We start from the raw sequence: 18,825 nt of genomic DNA on the forward strand, positions 1-18,825 counted from the left end.
TATCAGTTTTCAGTTTAGGCTCCAATTGTCATGATAAAGTACTTGGCACCACCTCTGTCCTGCAGAGGGGATTTAGTAGAGGGCAGTTGCTCTTAATACTGTTATTATTATTCCACACCTTTTCATCTGTTTTCACATCTTACCCTCTACTTAGAAGATCCTCTCTACTTCCCTCTCTGCCTGTCTAAAGCCTACACACTGTCAAAGCCCCATTCAGACAATACCTCGTATATTAAACCGATCTGGGTCACTTCAATGAAAGGCATTACTCCCACCCCGTACATCATTGCATTTGTACCCCCTGTGGCCCTTGTCAGATTGCAGGTGTTTGTCTTCATGCCTCCCATCCTCCCTAGGCTGTAAAGTGTTTGACGGCCGGGCCCACATCGTGTCTCCTTGCCCTGTCATACCAAAGGCATGCAGGAAGTGTTGCTTTATGAGTAAATCCCCCATGTGGCTTTGAAACCACCCAACTCAGTTGGTCACCAAGCTTGGAAGGATGCTCCAAGGACACCCCAGGGGCCTTGGATCTATGCTGTTTGCTGATCGCTGGAGGCTTGACGAGGTTGTTGGGAAGAGCTGCTCCTGCCTGGTCCCTCAGCTCTCATCAGAGATTTGGCTCCGTGTCTGGGCACCAAATCAAGGTTTCTCAGCAGTAGCACGGCTGACATTTTGGGCCCATTCATTCTTGGCCATGTGGACTTCTTTGGCCCAATGTAGGATGTTTAATAGCACCTTTGGCCCTTCCCTAGGATGTGCCAGTAGTACCCTCCCCCTCCCCCAGGTCCTGATCATCAAAATGTCCTCAGACATTGCCAGGTGTCCTCTGGCAGGCAAAATCAGCCCCAGTTGAGAGCCACTCAACTAGATAATGCAGTAAGCACTCGGATTCTGCTTCCATTAATCTTTTCAGTCATCATAAGTAACAGACTTAGAGGATCACCAAGTTGGTAAATCACTCTTTCTAAGCACTTGTTATGGTCAACTTACATAACAGTTGCTAGGTGGTGTATAAAGAAGTCTAAGATGCTCTCACCCCAGTTTTTTCCCTCCTCACTTCCTTCAGTCTCTGCCCACAGGTCACCTCATCTGAGAGGGCTCCTTCTTATAATTATTAAGTATATCACTCTGCCTCTCACCATCCATCTCATGGGTTACTCCGGATGTAGTGCAGGTTTATATGACTATTGTCTGTCTCTCCCAGTTAAATGAAAGCGCCATGTACCAGGGGTTTTGTTCCTGCCAGACTGCCAGCACTGAGATCTATATCTGACACATTCCAGGCATCAACATATTTTGCTGAATGACCCTCTAAATTCTTGCCCCTGAAAGGTGTATAAGTCATTTGAGGGAGGCAGTGTGTTCCCCCAAGATGTTTGGGCTTAGCATACATTATTCTGACTTAGGGGGGGCAGATTCAGCAGCTTAATGAGGGTCCCAATTAGCTAATTATGTATGAGCGGGTTTAGTGCTTTTCCACAGCACTTTCTCTTGATGGCATTACTGAATCTGTTTTCACATTATTATTCCGTCCGGTCCTCAAGATTGCATGCCTGTCTGTTAAAACCCAGAGATCCATATGGAGCCCTTCTGTTTGGCTTTTCCTCTCTGCTGTACAGGCACCCCCTTGTCAGTTAGCAGTCTCCTGGGAGCATGTGTTACTTCTATTGATTCTAACGGGAGCTACCTTTAGACTTGAGGAAAGTAAACATGTTTGTGTCTCGCTCTCTCTGGCTCTCACACTCACACATACACGCCCTTCTACCCCTTTCTACTGTCTCAGAATGTTTTCTGAGATGCTGGAAGACAAAGACAGTTTGTGGGGGTTATATACGTTCAAAATATATCATGATTTGGTGTATAATTCATGGCTGACCTCTAATCTAAAAGTAAATTTGGAAGTCATTTTCCCTTGCTTTCCCTCACCCTGAGTTCCGGTTCCTGTCAAAAATACTTGCAAAAATGATGAAAGTTACATCAGAAAACCTTCTGTTAAAGTCTCTTTTAGTGATATCATCTTATACCGAGAAAACCCTAAAGACAAAAATATCTATTCGAATGAAGAAATGAATTGAGCAAAGTCATGGGATACAAAACCTACAAACATACAAAAATCATACAAAACATACAAAAATCGCTTGCATTTCTATACACTAACACTGAATAATTTGAGTAGACAATTACAGAAGCATTTCCACTTACAACAGTATCAGAAAGAATAAAATACTTAGGAATTAACCAAGGAGGTAAAAGACTTGAGTAATAAAAACTACAAAACATTGCTGAAAGAAGTTAAAGAAGACTGAATAAATGGACATATGCTGACGGGTTGGGAGACTTAATGTTGTTAAAATGCCCCTACTACCCAAAGTGATCTACACATTCACTATCAAATGCAAACCCTATCAAAATCCCAAAGACTTTTTCACAAAAATAGAAAAACCCATCCTGAAAGTCATGTGGAATCTCAAGGGACCCCAGACAGTCAAAGCAATCTTGAAGAAAAAGAACAGACCTGGAGGGTTTACACTTCTGATTTCAAAACTTACTACAAAGGTACTGTAACCAGTGTAGAAAAAAAAAAGACAAAAGCAAACCTGTTAAAATAAGTGAATTCATCAAAGTAGAGCACACAAAGTCAACAGACAACAAAAATAAGCAACCTAATTCAGTTATAGGCAAAGGACTTGAATAAACATTTCTTCCAAGTTATATAAATGGCTAATAATCACAGGAAAAGACGTTCAACATCACTAATCATTAGGGGAATGCAGATCAAAACCACAGTGAGATTATCTTCCACTTATATGGCTACTATAAAAAATAAACTAAATACATAAAAAGCAAAACAAAACAAGTGTTGGTGAGGATGTGGAAAAATAAGAAGACTTGTGTGCTGTTTGTGGGAATGTAAAATGGTTCCACTACTGGGGACAAGAGTATGGAAGTTCGTCAAAAATTTAAAAATTAAGTTACTATAAGATCCAGCAATTCCACTTTTAGGTATATACCCAAAAGAATTGAAAGAGATGTTTGTTGATCCATGTTCATAGTAGCATTATTCACAATAGCTACAATGTGGAAGCAACCCAGTGTCCATGGGTGAATGAATGGATGGATGGATGGATGCATGGATAAGCAGAATGTGGTATATACATGCAATAGAATGTTATTCAGCCTTGAAAAGGAAGGAAATTCTGCAGCGTCCTACAACATGGATGAACTTTCAGGACTTATGCTAAGTGAAATAGCCAATCACAGAAAGACAGATACTGTAGACTCCACTTATATGAGGTATTTAGAGTAGTCAAAATCAGAGACAGCAAAATGGTGGGATGTCCAGGACCGAGGAAGGGTGGGAATAGGGAGGTACTGTTTAATTGGTATAGAGTTTCAGTTCTCCAAGATGAAAGGAGTTATGGAGATGATAATGGTGATAGTTGCTCAACAATGTGAATATGTTTAATACCACCGAACTGTACAATGGGTAAGATGGTAAATTTTGTGTTATGTATATTTTATCACAGTTTAAAACAAAATAAGCCATGATAGGAAGCCCAGATTGAATGAATTTAAAGGGAGCTTCAAGAAAGATTGTATCAGAATGACTCCTCAGAGGAAAGTATGAATGAAAAGTATGAATGAAAACTAGAACTAGTGGTTCTGGATCAGTGTAATCAGGAACTTGGGTCACCCTCAGAGCTGCCTAAGCAGGCTGTCCCTGGAGAGGCTGACACCCTCCATCCCCAAGTGGTGGGCTGCAGGGAGGCAGCTCCTGCCTTGGGTTAGCAGGTAAGCCAAATGACACCCATCCACAGATGCCGCACTGCTCACCAGGAGGCTCGAGGGCAGGCTTAGGGAGGGGGAAGCCGCTATGTTTCTCCTTCCTCTTCTTAACCATATTTAATAGCCCCTGTGGTACAGCAGAGGACCAGAGAGAGGAATACTCCCAGCTACCTTTGGGGCAGCTGTTCAGATTTGGCTTAAGGAATATAATGTAGGGCTTAAGAGCAGGGATTCGGGTCAGCAGGCCTGAATCCTATCTCTGCCATTTGAACAGGATAGTGAACCTGTCCAAATCAGATTCCCATCAGCCACAGGAGAAATAATAGTACCTACCTCATAGGGGGCTCTCAGGACAAAACAAAACAAGATAATGTACATCAAGCATGTGACAAAGTACCTGGCACTTAGTGGATAATCAGCAAATTATTATCATTATTTTCAGCGCTCAGAATGTGTAGCTCATAATACACACTCCATACATGTCATTGAGTGAATCGATGAAAATTCTGCTCCTTGTGCACAAAGGAAGAAGTAAGAGAAGACATTCCAGTGAGTCAGTCACTCTCATTTAAGGCTGAGTGAGGGGTTAGGTAGCAAAGCTATTGACTTAAGTGATTTTACAGTATTATTGACAAATACCCTTTATCCATTTCACATGTCTTCCATTGTTACAGCTGAGCCTTGGTTCCCAGGGTGCCTGTTTATAATGCAAGGTTCTGGTTCATTTCCCGTAGTGTGCAGGAGTCAGCTCCCATTTTGTTCTCAAGCTGCTCACCCTAATTACCTGGTGCCCTGCATTTCTCCGCGGACACCCCGACCTCCCACCCTTCCTCAGTCAGTAAATCCCAGTCATGTAAGTTCCGAGGTGCACTCACGTGTTGCACCTCACCCCTGTTGTGGAATAGAAGGTTTAATCCTTGTTAAAGAAAACTGAGCAGGCGACCCTCATCCTAAAATACGGTTCCCTCGAGGACTGGCTTTGGTGATGAGGGACACTGTGTCCCCTGTGGGAAAGGAAAACTCTAGTCGCACCAGAACTCCCAGCCACTGGCAAGCGACACATCTCAGAAGGTCCTCCCAGTTTGTGTCCACAAACATGTCCAGCTTAGGGCCTTAATCCCTCCTGCTGGTGTAATAAGATACTTCTGTTCATGATGAAAAGTGAGTCCATGCTGTTGTGCCTCTGAGCACAGCCCCCACCACCCCAGGTGACAGCTGCACCTGTGAGGCTGGCCTGCTGCCCAGTCACCCGGGGCACCTGCAGCTTCCTGTGCCCTAAGCCCTGCCCTGTGCCAATGTCCCAGCCATTAACTGTTGAGCAGAGACCTTGAGGGCTTCCTGGTGGAGGTCATGTCTTCTTTTACTGCCACACTTGCCCTACCTGCAAAGCACAGGTCCAGGCCCTGCAGGTGACAGAGGAAACCTGGCCTCTCAGGAATTTACAGTCTAACTGGGGAGATAGAAGCTTACCACCCAGGAGACAAGGAAATGACCTAAGAGGGTGTTTGTGGGCTTCAGATAGAATAAGTAAGGTCGTGGGTTTACACATTGGAGTGCTTTGGAGCTTCACACACAGGTCTGGGGGCAGCTAAGTCCCAGGCCAGGTGGTTACTTTTTAAGTGAAAGTAAGTATTCTTCAAATATTTGTGATGTTTTATTCCCAGAGTGGCAGTAAGGGATGGGAGTGTGGGGGGCAAGGGTGTTTCTGAAAAGCTGACGGTTCTCACTTTGTTTGACCATCTTTGTTTGATCAAACAACAATTTGCTTAAAAGAGTGAATGATCTAAAGAACATTGTCTGTTATTTCCTACTCTGTGAAATCACTCTGAAGTGATTTTCAAAAAGAACTGCTTGAACAGAGAGGCTGGCAGTTCTCTGACAAGGGGAAGACCTTCCCTGGGGCCACTGGAAACCAAAACAAAACAAACCTTGAACTGGTTTCCATGTAGAAGGAACCTCTTAGGTCATAGAGGGTGACCTAAGACCCCCTCTTAGGTGATTTCCTCGTCTCCTGGGTAGTAAACTTCTATCTTCCCAATTAGACTGTAAATTCCTGAGAGGCCAGGTTCCCTCCATCACCTGCAGGGCCTGGACCTGTGCTTTGACTGGGTGAACCTACAGTACGTAATCCACATAATCCAAATGGAGACACTTACAGGTGAAAGGGGTGGAATTAATAAGCACATCAGGACAACAAGCACAGAGCAGGACTGGCCCTCGTAGCCAGACAGGTATCTCCCTGCTTAGACGTACGTGGCAATTATAAAAGGGAATACAGATGCAGTCCTGGACATAAAACATTTCAACTTCATAATTTTTTGACTTTGTGATAGTGTCAAAGCAGTATGTGTTCAGTAGAAACTATCCCGTGAAGTTTAAATGTTGATCTGCTCCCCGGCTAGCGTCATGCTGTGGCAGGAGATTGTCGTGGTGCTGGGCAGCCGCGGGGAGCCCAGCCCCCAGCCAGCCATGCGGCCACAGGGGTGAATAACAGGTACACTTACGACCACTCTGGTTTTCACATTCACTACAGTATTCAATAAATTACATGAGCTGTGCAGCACTTTATAATTAAATAAGCTTTGTGATGGATGATTTTGCCCAACGGTAGGCTACTGTGAATGTTCTGAGCATGTTTAAGGTAGGCCAGACTTAGCTATGCTATTGGCAGGTTAGATGGATTAAATGTTTTCAATTTATGATGTGTTTATCAGAGCTTAACCCCACTGTAAGTCGAGAAAGATTTGTACAATCAGTGATCTATGGACCTTGGGAGCTGATTACTTCCCACCCAGTCAGAATACCTAGGTTCGTTTAGGCTCAAAAGGCTCCTCAGGTATGCCCGTGAGCACCCTGCTTAAGAACCACCGGCTAGAGGCCAGCAGTCCTTCTCTACGTTTCCTCCTCAGAAAGACTGTGCAAGGGGCCCAGCTTTTACCAGTGGCCAGTATCTGTCCACCTCTCTGGTTAGGCCTCCCGGAGGAGCATCATCACCTGAGTTTTGACTCAAGACCTAATCAGAAATGAAATGCCTATCTGCTGCTCCACTGGCCCCTGGGCTCCTACGTGGAAGCCAGTTCCAGGTTTGTTTTGGTTTGCTTTCCAGCGGCCACAGCAAAGGTCCTCCCCTTGTCAGAGACCTGCCAGCCTCTCTCTTCAAGCAGTTCTTTTTGAACATCACTTCACAGTGATTCACAGAGTAGGAATGCTCTTTAGATCATTCACCCTTTTAAGCAAATTGTAGTTTGTTCAAACAAACTAACACAGATATGAGAGGAGAGGCCCAGGTACCAGGCTCTTAACCCCATTCCATTCTGTTTCCTATTAAAGGTCATGGAATTTCAGAATTTATAAAGTAACATTATACTTATTTATTTGCCCTTTTCTCCCACCAGGCTGTGATCTCCTAGAGGGCATAATGAGCCTTATTAATAACAAATATCATTAAAATCATCATAGGTTTGGACGTATTTGTAGAGGCCTCATAAAGGAGGGAAAGCGACCTGGATGTGACTGCATCTCTCGTGCTGACACAGGACTCCTTTCCCTCTTGCACTGAAGCTTCTCCTTTGTGATTTTTATGTGTAACAAAGCATTTTCCTCCCAGGCCACCTGAGGCAACTGGGAGCCGGCTTCTTCCCTCTCTGCCCCTTCCCACCCCACTGGGACAGTTTCATTGTCTTGGTTCAGCCACTGCCCTTGTGAGCTCTGGGCCTATTTGCTAAATGAGGACATGATAAGAGTCTTCTCTCCCGTCCCCCAGGCCCCACCAGTATTGCTCTGTAATGACTGTAGAAAATGATTGTCTCTCTCTCCTTGCACTGGGTTCCCAGTTCTCTTGTTGGTAACTGAAGATGATTGCTTCAGATTGGGTCTGATCTTTCCCCTGTGGCCCTTCCTTTCTGGCTATTCCCTGATACTCACCTGCCCCACCAAGAAAATAATCAACACATTATTTTAGCTTCAGATTGGATGTGGATTAAATGTTGGCATCTCTTGGTTCTGCCGAGTTATCGCACTTTGCCTCTTAAAAATCAAAATGGGAAGCCAAGTCCTTTGGTTATTCACTCAGAGTCCTGGCTGTCAGCCCATACTACATGTGTTGGTGGGGACGAGGGGTCATGTGTGTGGGTGACAGAGAAGGGGTGCACTAGGGAGAATGTGTAACCAACATAAACACACAAACATAAAGGCAGTTATTAATACATAAGTACAGGCTCCAGTGATGGTTCTGTTTGATCCCCTCCTCCTCCTACCACAGAAACCAAACGATCGTGATCATAAAGTGAGACTGGCATTGGGAAATGGCTTGCGAGGAGATGTGTGGAGAGAATTCATCAAGAGATTTGGGGACATTCACATTTATGAGGGCTATGGTTCCACTGAAGGCAATATTGGCTTTATGAATTATACGAGAAAAATCGGGGCTATTGGAAGAGTAAACTACCTACAGAAAGTAAGTACCTTGAAAAAGGAGAGCCCATGTACCCAGTGTTCAGAATACAGAGGTTTCCCAAAAGCTGTGTCATGATGATGTTATTCTCATCAGAATTTCATACAGCATCACAGCCAGAGCCCATCCACCAAGAGGTTTTGCTCATTCTCTGTGATAGCTTGGGATGACAGAGTCCTCTAATTTAAAAATCTTAATTTCTATTAATAACAATCCATTATACCTTGGCCCTCGGCAAAGTGAAGTCCTATGGGAAGTCTTCCTGAGCCCATTTATACTCCTATATGACAAAACGCCTGAAGGCTTCCAGCTCTCTAAGTTTCCCCTGTGCTGTGAGGCGTGGTGCTTGCCCCTGGCTGTGCTGGGCCTCAGATCACCCAGGGAGGTGTCACAGGTACAGGTGCAGGGTCCCACCCCCTGAGCTTCATGCTGAGGCAGGGCCCAGGCTTCAGTGTTTCTCAAAAGCTTGTGCAGCCAAGGTGAAGAACCACTATGAAGACCTTCAAGAGATCTGGGATGCATCCAGATTCTAGAATCTTGTGAACATTTGTGTTCACCTGATACCTCTTCCAGAAAGACAGTTCTTATTTTTAAACCAGCTCACACAGCAGTCTCTTTTCCCTCTCAGTCATTTTATCACCTAGGAACTCTGGGCAATATCTCTGCATTTTCTGTGTTCAGGCAGTCAGCCTTCCAGATGACCACCTGGCCTGCAAATTCCAGTAATATCCAGCAAGTGCTGAGCTTCCACTGGCTTCAGCAGGCACCACTGTCATTGTGCCTCTGGCAGCCCATCCTGCCTGGCCAGGAAACAGTCACACCAGAGATCCCAGGCAGTCCATGTCCCCAGGGAGTGACTGGCAGCAGACAGAGGACAGTAGTCCATGCGCATAAGAGGTCTGGCTCCAGAGAGGATGTGCCAGGACCTTCACATCCTAACCGAATGCCCTGAGGCAAGTCACTGATGTTCCTTCGGCCTCAGCTCCATCATTTATGAAACAGAGATAGGAAAAAGAAATAGGCCAATACTTGGCCCAAACTCAGTATTAATGAGAGAAAACGGTTATTGAATGATTAAACTAAATAATTCATGAGAAAATCCTTAGAGGATACAGCCCAATACCTGTCAGATAATAGCCTTGAGTAATTGTTAGCTATAGCAGTTACTGCCGTTCCATTCCTTATATTCTGGCCTGATCTCCAGGCCTTCTCAAGTCCAAGGAATCTCTCTGGCAATGACAGCCAAATCTATACAGACTTCACAGCTCCCTCCACGCCTGGGCCGTCCAATATGGTAGCCATGAGCTACACATGGCTACTGAAATTTAAATTATATGAATAAAATTTTTTAATTGGTTCTTCATTTGCACTAGCAACATTTCAAGTGCTGAGTAGCCACTTGTTTAGCGACTGCCCTATTGAGCAGTACAGAGAGCATTTCTACCATTGGAGAGAACTCTGGGCAGCACTGCTCCAGACTGAAGATCAGTTTCCTCCTGCCCACTGGAACCGCTGCTGAGGCGGTCAGCCTTGTCTAGTTGGCTTCCGTCTAACCAGTACCACCCCGAACCTTGAAGACCCAGGCTAGGTGCAGTTCAGAGCCCCAGGGAAGGAAGCTGGGTGCAAGCAAGAGGAAACTTTGGAAGGTATTGACAATGTTTTCTATCTGGGTCAGGACGGTAGTTCCAGTGGTGTGTATATATGTAAAAATTCACCAAGCTATATGGTTTAGGTATATATACTTTGTATATTCTATGTACACTATACCACAATAAAAAAGTGAAAAAATTTGTACTCAAAATGATATGTTTTAATTGTGTCAGAAAGTCATAACATATGAGCTTATTAAATATGACGTGGAGAAGGATGAACCTGTCCGTGATGGAAATGGATATTGCATCAAAGTTCCCAAAGGTACAGTGGATTTTTGTTCAATTAACATGTGCCTTTTCTTACCTTGACCAACTAACTGTTAAGAACTAACAGCATTGCTGAAATGAATACCTGGTAAAATTTATCAGAGTGGGAGAAAACAGGTTTATTTAAGTATCCTCAGAAATAATTACCGAAGTTCCAAAAGATGCTAATTTACCACCACATGTAAGAAGATTACAGTTTGAAACCTGGCTTAACAACTTCTTGATTATGAGGCGGATTTGCGGAAAGGGATATGTGATTATGGTTCCAAAGCTATCGTTAGTTTTAGAGGGTCTTTACCTTTAAGCTTAAACTACTGTGCATTTGTCTATGCATGTAAATCATTATTCAGTAAAGAATTAGCATTAAAAAAATTACAAATGTGTGGCCATATAAAATAAGGTCCTCTGTGTTTTGTGTAATATGTGGTATACGATGTATATGGATATGCACGTACATGTGTGTGGAAAATGCCACTTCTTGCAGCCACCTTGTCATGTGGGTTGTATGACATCAGTTTTAAGAGAAGGTTAGTAATAAAATTTGCCTACTGCTAGCACATAAAATAACAATTTGCTTTCTTATGTCTTAGGCGAAGTTGGACTCCTGGTTTGCAAAATAACACGACTCACACCATTTAGTGGCTATATTGGAGGAAAGACTCAGACAGAGAAGAAAAAGCTGAGAGACGTCTTTAAGAAAGGAGACCTCTATTTCAACAGTGGAGATCTCTTAATGATTGACCATGAAAATTTCATCCACTTCCATGACAGAGTTGGAGATACATTCCGGTTGGTTTCTCTGAATTAGAGAGCCAAACAAACACGTGCACAAGTTGGCTTACTTCTAAATTGGAATCGCGTTCCACTTCGGTCATGGTGCTCCATTTCCTTCTATCTCTTTGGTGTGCCAATTCAACCTCCTATGTCCCCAGAAAATAAGGAGCAAAATGCATGAGGTGTCACTCTGTAACGCAGTTAACTTCGCTGAGCAACACCAGATGAGAATAAGGCAGAAAATCTGTGTCTGATTTTTGGAGCCTAAAAAGCTCAGTCCATCCAAATCCTCTCATTTATCCTCAGTTATTACTGGTCACTCATAGGACAGTCTGAGATTTTCACATTCTTTCCAATCATGGGGCTTTTCATCAGATAAAACCAAATGCAAATTAACACGGAGCTGATCTAGTTGAAGAGGAGAGGAGGGGTTCAGAGGCCCCTCCAGTCCCCTCCCTCCCACTCTCCAGCCCCATCCAGGGTTTCTCACAGAACCCTCAGGTCAGCACGATGAAGTGAGAAAGTCATTGTAATAGACCCTGAAATTAAGTCCCTACAACAGCACAGCCCTCCAGCTTCATGACACTTGGTTTAAATGCTTCCCTCCTGTGTAGACGCCCACCAAGACCAAGCCCTGTGTCTGCTTGTTCAGCCCCTGCAGCACCTAGCACAGTGCCTGACACCCACAATTACTTTTTGCATGAATGAAAGAGGAAGGGATGGAAGTTGTCTGGCAATAGTAGAAAGCATGGATTTGAATAAGGGAAACCAAGCCCCAAGCTTTCCTCTACCCCTGACCAGCTGTGTTGTCGTGGGACCTTGCTTGACCTTGATTCCTTCACCCATGAAATGAGGATCTTGATGACCCTCGGGGTCCCTTCCATCTCTAATATTCCATGACTCAGGATTCATATCATTATTATGTGGACTTCATGTTACTATAGAGTCTCAACTATAATCAAAATAGAAATACGGAGGTCCCTTTTCACTGAGCCATGTTGGTCTCCCATGACCTTGTTTATTTTTTAAAGAATACCCAGTTTTTTTATTTTAAAAAGAATTTTGAGACTTTCTCTTACCTCTTCCTCTCCAACTCTATGACAATGACACAAGGGGAAGTGTAGCCACATTTCAAGTCACACAGCATGAGGAGTGTGGAATACATCTCATATTGGACTTTATGCTGAGTTAATATAAGGGGCCATGTCCTGGTTGTCAGCCATCATATAAAAAAATACTATTAGGAGAACTAAAGAATTTTTTAATGTAAGATATTTTAACTCTTTTTTAAGTGGAAAAGTAGCTCCTGGATAGAAAGTATGTTATTTCTTATGAAAAGCTTCCTCAATGCCATGAGAACCTCAAGTAGACATATAAAATTCTATTAAATAGAAATTCACTGATGGAATTAAATAGCAACCAAACTTAGTGAATGAGAAAGTGAGAGACCTTAACACAGCGTAAAGTCACAGGTGTTTAATTTTTATTCCCATTGCGTGTCTTAGGCCAAGCCTGTATTTTCACATTAGAACAGCATCAGTCTGTGTATCATGTTTCACATGGTAAGATTGAAATTCCACATCTTATTATTTAGGTCTATGCCTTTGTCTTTTGTTCCATAAACGGGGTGCCTCCCCCACAACTAAGTTGGGGAGGCTGAGGACCAGGGTGAAGAAGATGAGTGCAGCCACCCCACACAGCCTGGGCCAGCGACCACCAGTGACCTCTGCGAACTTTGTCGTTTCTTCCAGGTGGAAAGGGGAAAACGTGGCCACCACTGAAGTTGCTGATGTTGTGGGACTGGTTGATTTTGTCCAAGAAGTGAATGTTTACGGCGTGCCCGTGCCAGGTAGGCACAGGAGGTTATAAATCTATGCCTAAACTCAGACAGCAACTGGTCATAATTTTAACCCCACGGCAGAGTTTGTCATCACTTTCTCCTGCCAACTGAAAAATCACTGTCAGACACCTAGGAGAAAGAGTCTGGCTTATGTTCCATTATAAGTCAGCCAAGTCAATACGTCTGAACATGGCCCTGATCTGTAGTTCAGCTCCCCAGCTGTTCTTGGGCTCCTGGGCAAGCCAGATCTCTCCTAGATGCAGGGTCCCGTGCTGTATTGGGCACACCTCCTGAAAATACGTGTCACACTTGATAGCTGGGAAATGGTATCTTGGCCTCACAAATATGACCAAGTGCAGTTGCAAGAAGAAAAACCAGGGAAGGAGCTGACTTTGTCTAGACTCTTATTTTAAAGCAGGTCCTTTACCCGAGGCCAGCATACTGAATTTCAGAATCGTCATATAGAGTAGCGTCACCAAGCTGTCGTCTGCAAGGCTGCTGCCAAATGGGGAGTGCCAGCATTTGACTTCAGGTCTGGCTCTTACACCTCTGGCTGTTTGACTTCAGGCAAATCACTGAAACTAGTGTTATTGCCAGTCCTGCAGTTAAGATTGTCAAGATAATTAATTCATTTCAGTTACAGAAATACTAAGCATATGTTTTGTGTGCACCAGATATATATGAGAACAGTCAAGAGAAAAAATCATTTTAATTATAGATGCCAGGATTATAACCTCCACATCACTTTTCAAATATAAGGTGCTAGGGACACTGCTATTCCCCCCAGAACTCATTATTTGGGATTCTCACCCTGAATCAACATGAAATACTCAAGTCCCTTTTCCCTGAGCTATGATGGTTTCACATGACCTTGTTTTCATTTTTTTTAAATATCCAATTTTTTAGTTTTTTAAAGAATATTGGAGACTTTGTCTTGCCTGTTCCTCTCGAACCCTATGACAATGGTACAAAGGAAGTGTAGCCACCTCTCAGGTCGCAGAGGGTGAGGAGTGCAGAATACTTCTTGTGTTTGGGCTTTAGGCTGAATTAATACAAGGGTCCATGTCATGTTTGTCAGCCATCATGCCCTGCAGAGCTTCTCAGGCCCCACCTGGCATGTACTTCTCAGTGCTGAATTTTAAAAGGGTAACAACAGAAAAGAATATGTATGAGAAGGTGAGAGAACCTGGGTAATGGAATGGAAGGGCCTAATCCAGGGCTTTTCAAAGTGGGGTCTCTGGTCCAGCTTCAGCAGCATCATGGGGAGCTTGTTTAACATGCCACCTCCAGACCTGCTGATTCAGAATCTCAGGCCATCTTCAGACCTGCTGAGTCAGAATCTCAGGCCATCCCCAGACCTGCTGAGTCAGAGTCTCAGGCCATCCCCAGACCCGCTCAGTCAGAATCTGTGGGGTAGACCCAGGGAGCTGTGTTATAACAAGCCCTCCAATGATTCTTAAAAACACCAAAGTCTTATTTGGGGGTAAAATACCTAAAACTAGATACTGGTGGTAGTTGTACCATAGTGTGAATGTACTAAATGCCACTGAGTTGTTCACTGTAAAATGGTTAAAATGATGAGTTTAATGTGTGTCTTAACACGATTTTTTAAAAAATACTAAGGTCTGGGAAGCACTGAAACCTAGTGATTCTGAAAATCTGGCCAATCATCAGAATCATCTGGAAAACTTTTTAAACTCTGGATCTAAAGGATCAGAACTTCTGGGGTTTGGGCCTCAGACTCTTCATGTCTTTTTAAATTCCCAAATAAGTCTAATGACAAGTAAGTTTTGGGAGGCACGGATAGAGAACAGAGAGGAGGCTAACAGTTTGCAAATGATTAGGACACAGGTGGGGCAAGAAGGCGATACGCTTGTGTTGCTCCAGTGAGCAGGACAAAATCCGACGGGTGGAAATGGCCAGGCAGTGAAATGACCAGGCCTGGTGCTCTCCTGTAACCAAAGGGGTGAACAATAGAATGGGCTGCCTCTTAAGATAGGGAATGTCCCACTGAGGCCCGTAAAGAAGCTGGATGTCCACCTGGGATCCTGTATGAATTCTTGTAGCAATGAAAGGTTAGAGGTGAACTCTAAAGTTTCTCCCAGCTTTTGGATTCTGTGATTCTCAAAGCTACACTTGCTGCCATCTGGCCTCCCATGCACAGAGACCAGCCCCATTCCAGCCTAGAAATGTGGAAAGTCTATCTAAAGTAAAGCATCAAGCCGCCAGGGTGATTTTTAGGAACGGAGGGCTGAGCAAGACCTTCCCAGATCTCAGCTTTGGATCAGGAAGGAACTTACAGGTCTGGGCCTACAGCGGAGTTCAGTTTTTCTAGGTGTCACATCAGAACCGTCCCGCTACTACCTAGAACTTTCTATGCTCAGTAGAACTTCCTGCAATGATGAAAATGTCCCATATTTGCACTGACCAGAATGTGTAGCCAATAGCCACCACATGGCTATTAACCATTGAAATGTGGCTAATGCACCTGAAGAATTGAAATACTCATTTTATTTGATTATAATTAATTTCAGTAGACACGTGTGACCAGTAGCTACCATATTGGACAGTGCAGCTTTAGGGAACCCCTTGGCCAGAACCTCTGTAGACTGGAACCTTCTTCCTGAAGCTGAAATAGCCCTAAACTAACCTCTGGGAGTCAGGGCAGAGGCCTGAGACCCAACAGGACCCACTAGCCTTTTGGTTGCTTCTGCCAGAGCCAGAAACAAGGAGCCAGTTGACACTAAGGTTTTCTGTTGCATCAGCCTCTGATGTAATTCTAAAAGGAGCTTATTGATGACATTTCAGATTCCTGAGACAGGTACCTGCTAGAGAGCTACCAGGGACCCCTAAGAAAATGGGTCCAGTGCCCTGCCTCGCTCCTTCAGATAAGGGGCAAATCATATCAGGATGCATTTCCTTTCTTTTAATTTTTCCTCTTGTTTTCTGCCTTCTTTAGAGTGAGGGATAAACACACAGTCACCATGGGAGAGATTTCGAAAGCTGGGACCCAGGTGACCATGGGCTGCTCCTTCTCCCTCTGTGGTTACAGCTTAGTAGTTTAGGGAAGTGGATATAGACTCCCGCTGGGTCTGCTGGATCAGGTAGAAGACGTATTAATACCTAATTACCTTTTCCTCACAAGAAAACTGGTAATTTTTCTCTTCACTGAAAGGCACTGCCTGATGGGGAAGAAAGAGCTGTTGGGATCTGTTTTCCCTGAGGAGAGCATGTGCCCTCGGGATTAAGGGCATCAGTGGGAAGGCACAGAGCAGCTCACCTTTGCACCTTGCCTTCACCCTCCTGTCCCACGGCTTCTCTGTAATACAGAGGCCAAGCTATTAGGAACCTTGATTAAATAAGTAAGTCCCAAAGGTGGTTTTTGTGCCTAGAAGCACAACACACCTGATATTGCAATGCAAAGAGCGACCAGAACTCAGGCACTCAGGACAGCGGAGCAAGGACTTTTCACTGACGTCAAAAATAAACAAATATAACAAAGACAAGAAAGTTCTGTTAGCCACCAGTTTGTCCTGTTTCCCCCTCAGATGTTTTCAACCAGGCTGTTTTCATTCGATTCCTGATCCTGCCTGGTATTTGCTGCATGAACTTGAACTAGTCTCTTAATGCCTTTAAGCTTCAGTTTCTTCATCTCTAATGTGGAGTTAACATTTATACCTCTTCATAAGGTTGTTGGGAAGCTTAAATGAGAAGGTCCATAAAGCGTGCTAATATAGGGCCTGGCATGTCACAGATTCAATTGATGTATACTTATTATTATTATCATTATCATTATTTTTATTATTATTGCATTCACTTTAGGATAGCTTCAACATATATTTGAAATGAAACCTCCAACTATCCAAAAGAAACCCATACCGTACTGCTGTCCCAGTCCACACTTCTTTGAACTAGCAGAACATCATAAAATAAATAGCTACAGCATGTCTCATTTTATCTCATTTATTTCTAGGTCACGAGGGTCGAATCGGCATGGCTTCCATCAAGATGAAGGATGACCATGAATTTGATGGAAAGAAACTCTTTAAGCATGTTGCTGATTATCTGCCCAGTTACGCAAGGCCCCGATTTCTAAGACTACAGGTGCAACCTCTTGCTATCGAGTTCAGTTATCCTCTCTCAGAGACCCTTGTCATTACGGAACAATTCCCCTTACACCATAGCAACCACACTGGCCATTTTCACTACTTTTTCCAGGGAGCTCAATAAAGCAGCAGAGATATCAGAAATTATAGCTAGCAGAAACCAAAATCTAATCTCTTTCTTCCTGAACTGGCCAGTTCATTCAGCAACAGAATTAGCCAAGAACTCACAAAATCTGTGTTTGAAGAGGTATGACAGACACTTAAAATAGAAATGCTTTCACCTTTCTACTTCTTGTTTCTGGTTTTAAATAATGGAAAAATCCACTGAAGTCTTACACGTTTGTATAGTGTGAAATTTAACTAGGCATCATTAGCCAGCTGAAACTGCCAAAGGTTTAACTTTTGCCACTAGAGAGATGCTTTTCTTATTTCTCAAACATTAACCCATTGGTTAGCTTTACACTCTCACTTTTGGACTTTGAGATCTATGATTCTATAGCTGAAAACTTGAGAAAAGAAGCGTCAGATTACCAGTATTCCTGAGGTAGAGTTATTTCTGTTGATGTTCATAGCACACACTTCTTTTAACAGTGAGATTGTTGAGGGATGTGAAAATTCAGATACCCTCAGATCATCACCTGTTAACTGAAGAAAAAGCAAATCTTCAGTCTAATGGACAAACACACTGAGAAAACAGAGCTGTCAGTATATAGATGATCCTATCCCCATCGCACCCTTAATCAGGGTATTCCAGTAATTCCTGAAGCTCACCAAGCAACAGACTCCTCTGCTCTGTATTTCACTGTCAGCTGCCCCTCACTGCCCACAGGTGATCCTAAAACCTTAAGGGAATGAAAAAAAACCCTGCAGAAGGCCCCTAGGAGTGCCTCTGAAAACAAGCTGTGTGGATACTGTACAAAACTTAGCTTCAGAGCTCTGTGAACCAGAGATGCCAGTGGGCTCCCTGCCTCCCTGCCCCGCCTCTTGCCCTGCAACATAATCTGTTTGCAAAACACTACAGCAATGTGCCTTGTTTGATGTTTTTTCAGGACACAATTGATATCACTGGAACTTTTAAATACCGCAAAGTGACCCTCGTGGAGGAGGGCTTTAACCCTGAAGTCATCAAAGACTCCTTGTATTTCTTGGATGACAAAGCAGCAATGTATGTGCCTATGACTGAGGATATTTACAATGCCATAAGTAATAAAAGTCTGAAACTCTGAATATGCCCATGAGAGCACATATTTCCAGACAAAACTTAATGGACCTAGTAAAGTCTTTTGATATAATCCAACTCTAATGTGGTTGAAGATGGTGAGATGCAGTTTTTCTTCATGCTTCCCAAAAGGGGAGACTTTTCTAAATTACACCTGAGCCTTTGCAAGTGAAAAGATTTAGAGATAATTATTTTTCAATTTGCACTTACTGTTTGTATTTTCAAACTAAGCTTGTTAGAGGGAGGGCATTATTTTTTGTAAATATATAGTAAAATAGGTAAATGCCAACATATGAAATGGTACAACTCATCATTTGAAAGTACAAATGGATATTTTTTTAAAACATATGCAGATATACATGTGAATCATTCAACAGTTCTCTGATTACAAATGTATTATTTGGAAATATATAATCAATGCACAGATCTGATGCTACAGACCAAAATAACTTGGGACTAAAACTAGGAAATGTCACATCTGACATGGAGGTTAATGAGAATCAGTATAAAAATGGACAAGGTTAACCAAGTGCAGTGACCCAGCCTAAGCGATGATTTATTAATGTGTTGCTCATTCATACATCCACTCTGCCAAGCATGTAGCAGGTGCCTGCTATGGACCAAGAGATGAACTCAGCACTAGTGTGATGGAGTTTTCCAAGCCTGTGTCTAGGAAGTCAGATCAGAACTTCAAGGAAAGCCAACTGGAAAGAGCTCTAGAAGGGAGG

General features: G+C 43.4%; 1 protein-coding gene across 1 annotated transcript in view; it reads left to right on the top strand.

The window, feature by feature from the left end:
• Positions 1–18,105, top strand: part of LOC140843152 (long-chain fatty acid transport protein 2-like) — a 40,326-nt gene extending 22,221 nt beyond the window's left edge. The window contains exons 5-10 of the mRNA XM_073211839.1: positions 8,048–8,242; positions 10,063–10,153; positions 10,749–10,947; positions 12,684–12,781; positions 16,746–16,876; positions 17,928–18,105. Of these exons, the coding sequence (XP_073067940.1) occupies positions 8,048–8,242; positions 10,063–10,153; positions 10,749–10,947; positions 12,684–12,781; positions 16,746–16,876; positions 17,928–18,104 (891 nt within the window). The 3' untranslated portion in view covers position 18,105. The remainder of the gene's footprint in view (positions 1–8,047; positions 8,243–10,062; positions 10,154–10,748; positions 10,948–12,683; positions 12,782–16,745; positions 16,877–17,927) is intronic.
• Positions 18,106–18,825: the final 720 nt, after the last annotated feature.

Source organism: Manis javanica, chromosome 8 (genome assembly GCF_040802235.1).
Source record: "Manis javanica isolate MJ-LG chromosome 8, MJ_LKY, whole genome shotgun sequence".
Lineage (NCBI taxonomy): Eukaryota > Metazoa > Chordata > Mammalia > Pholidota > Manidae > Manis > Manis javanica.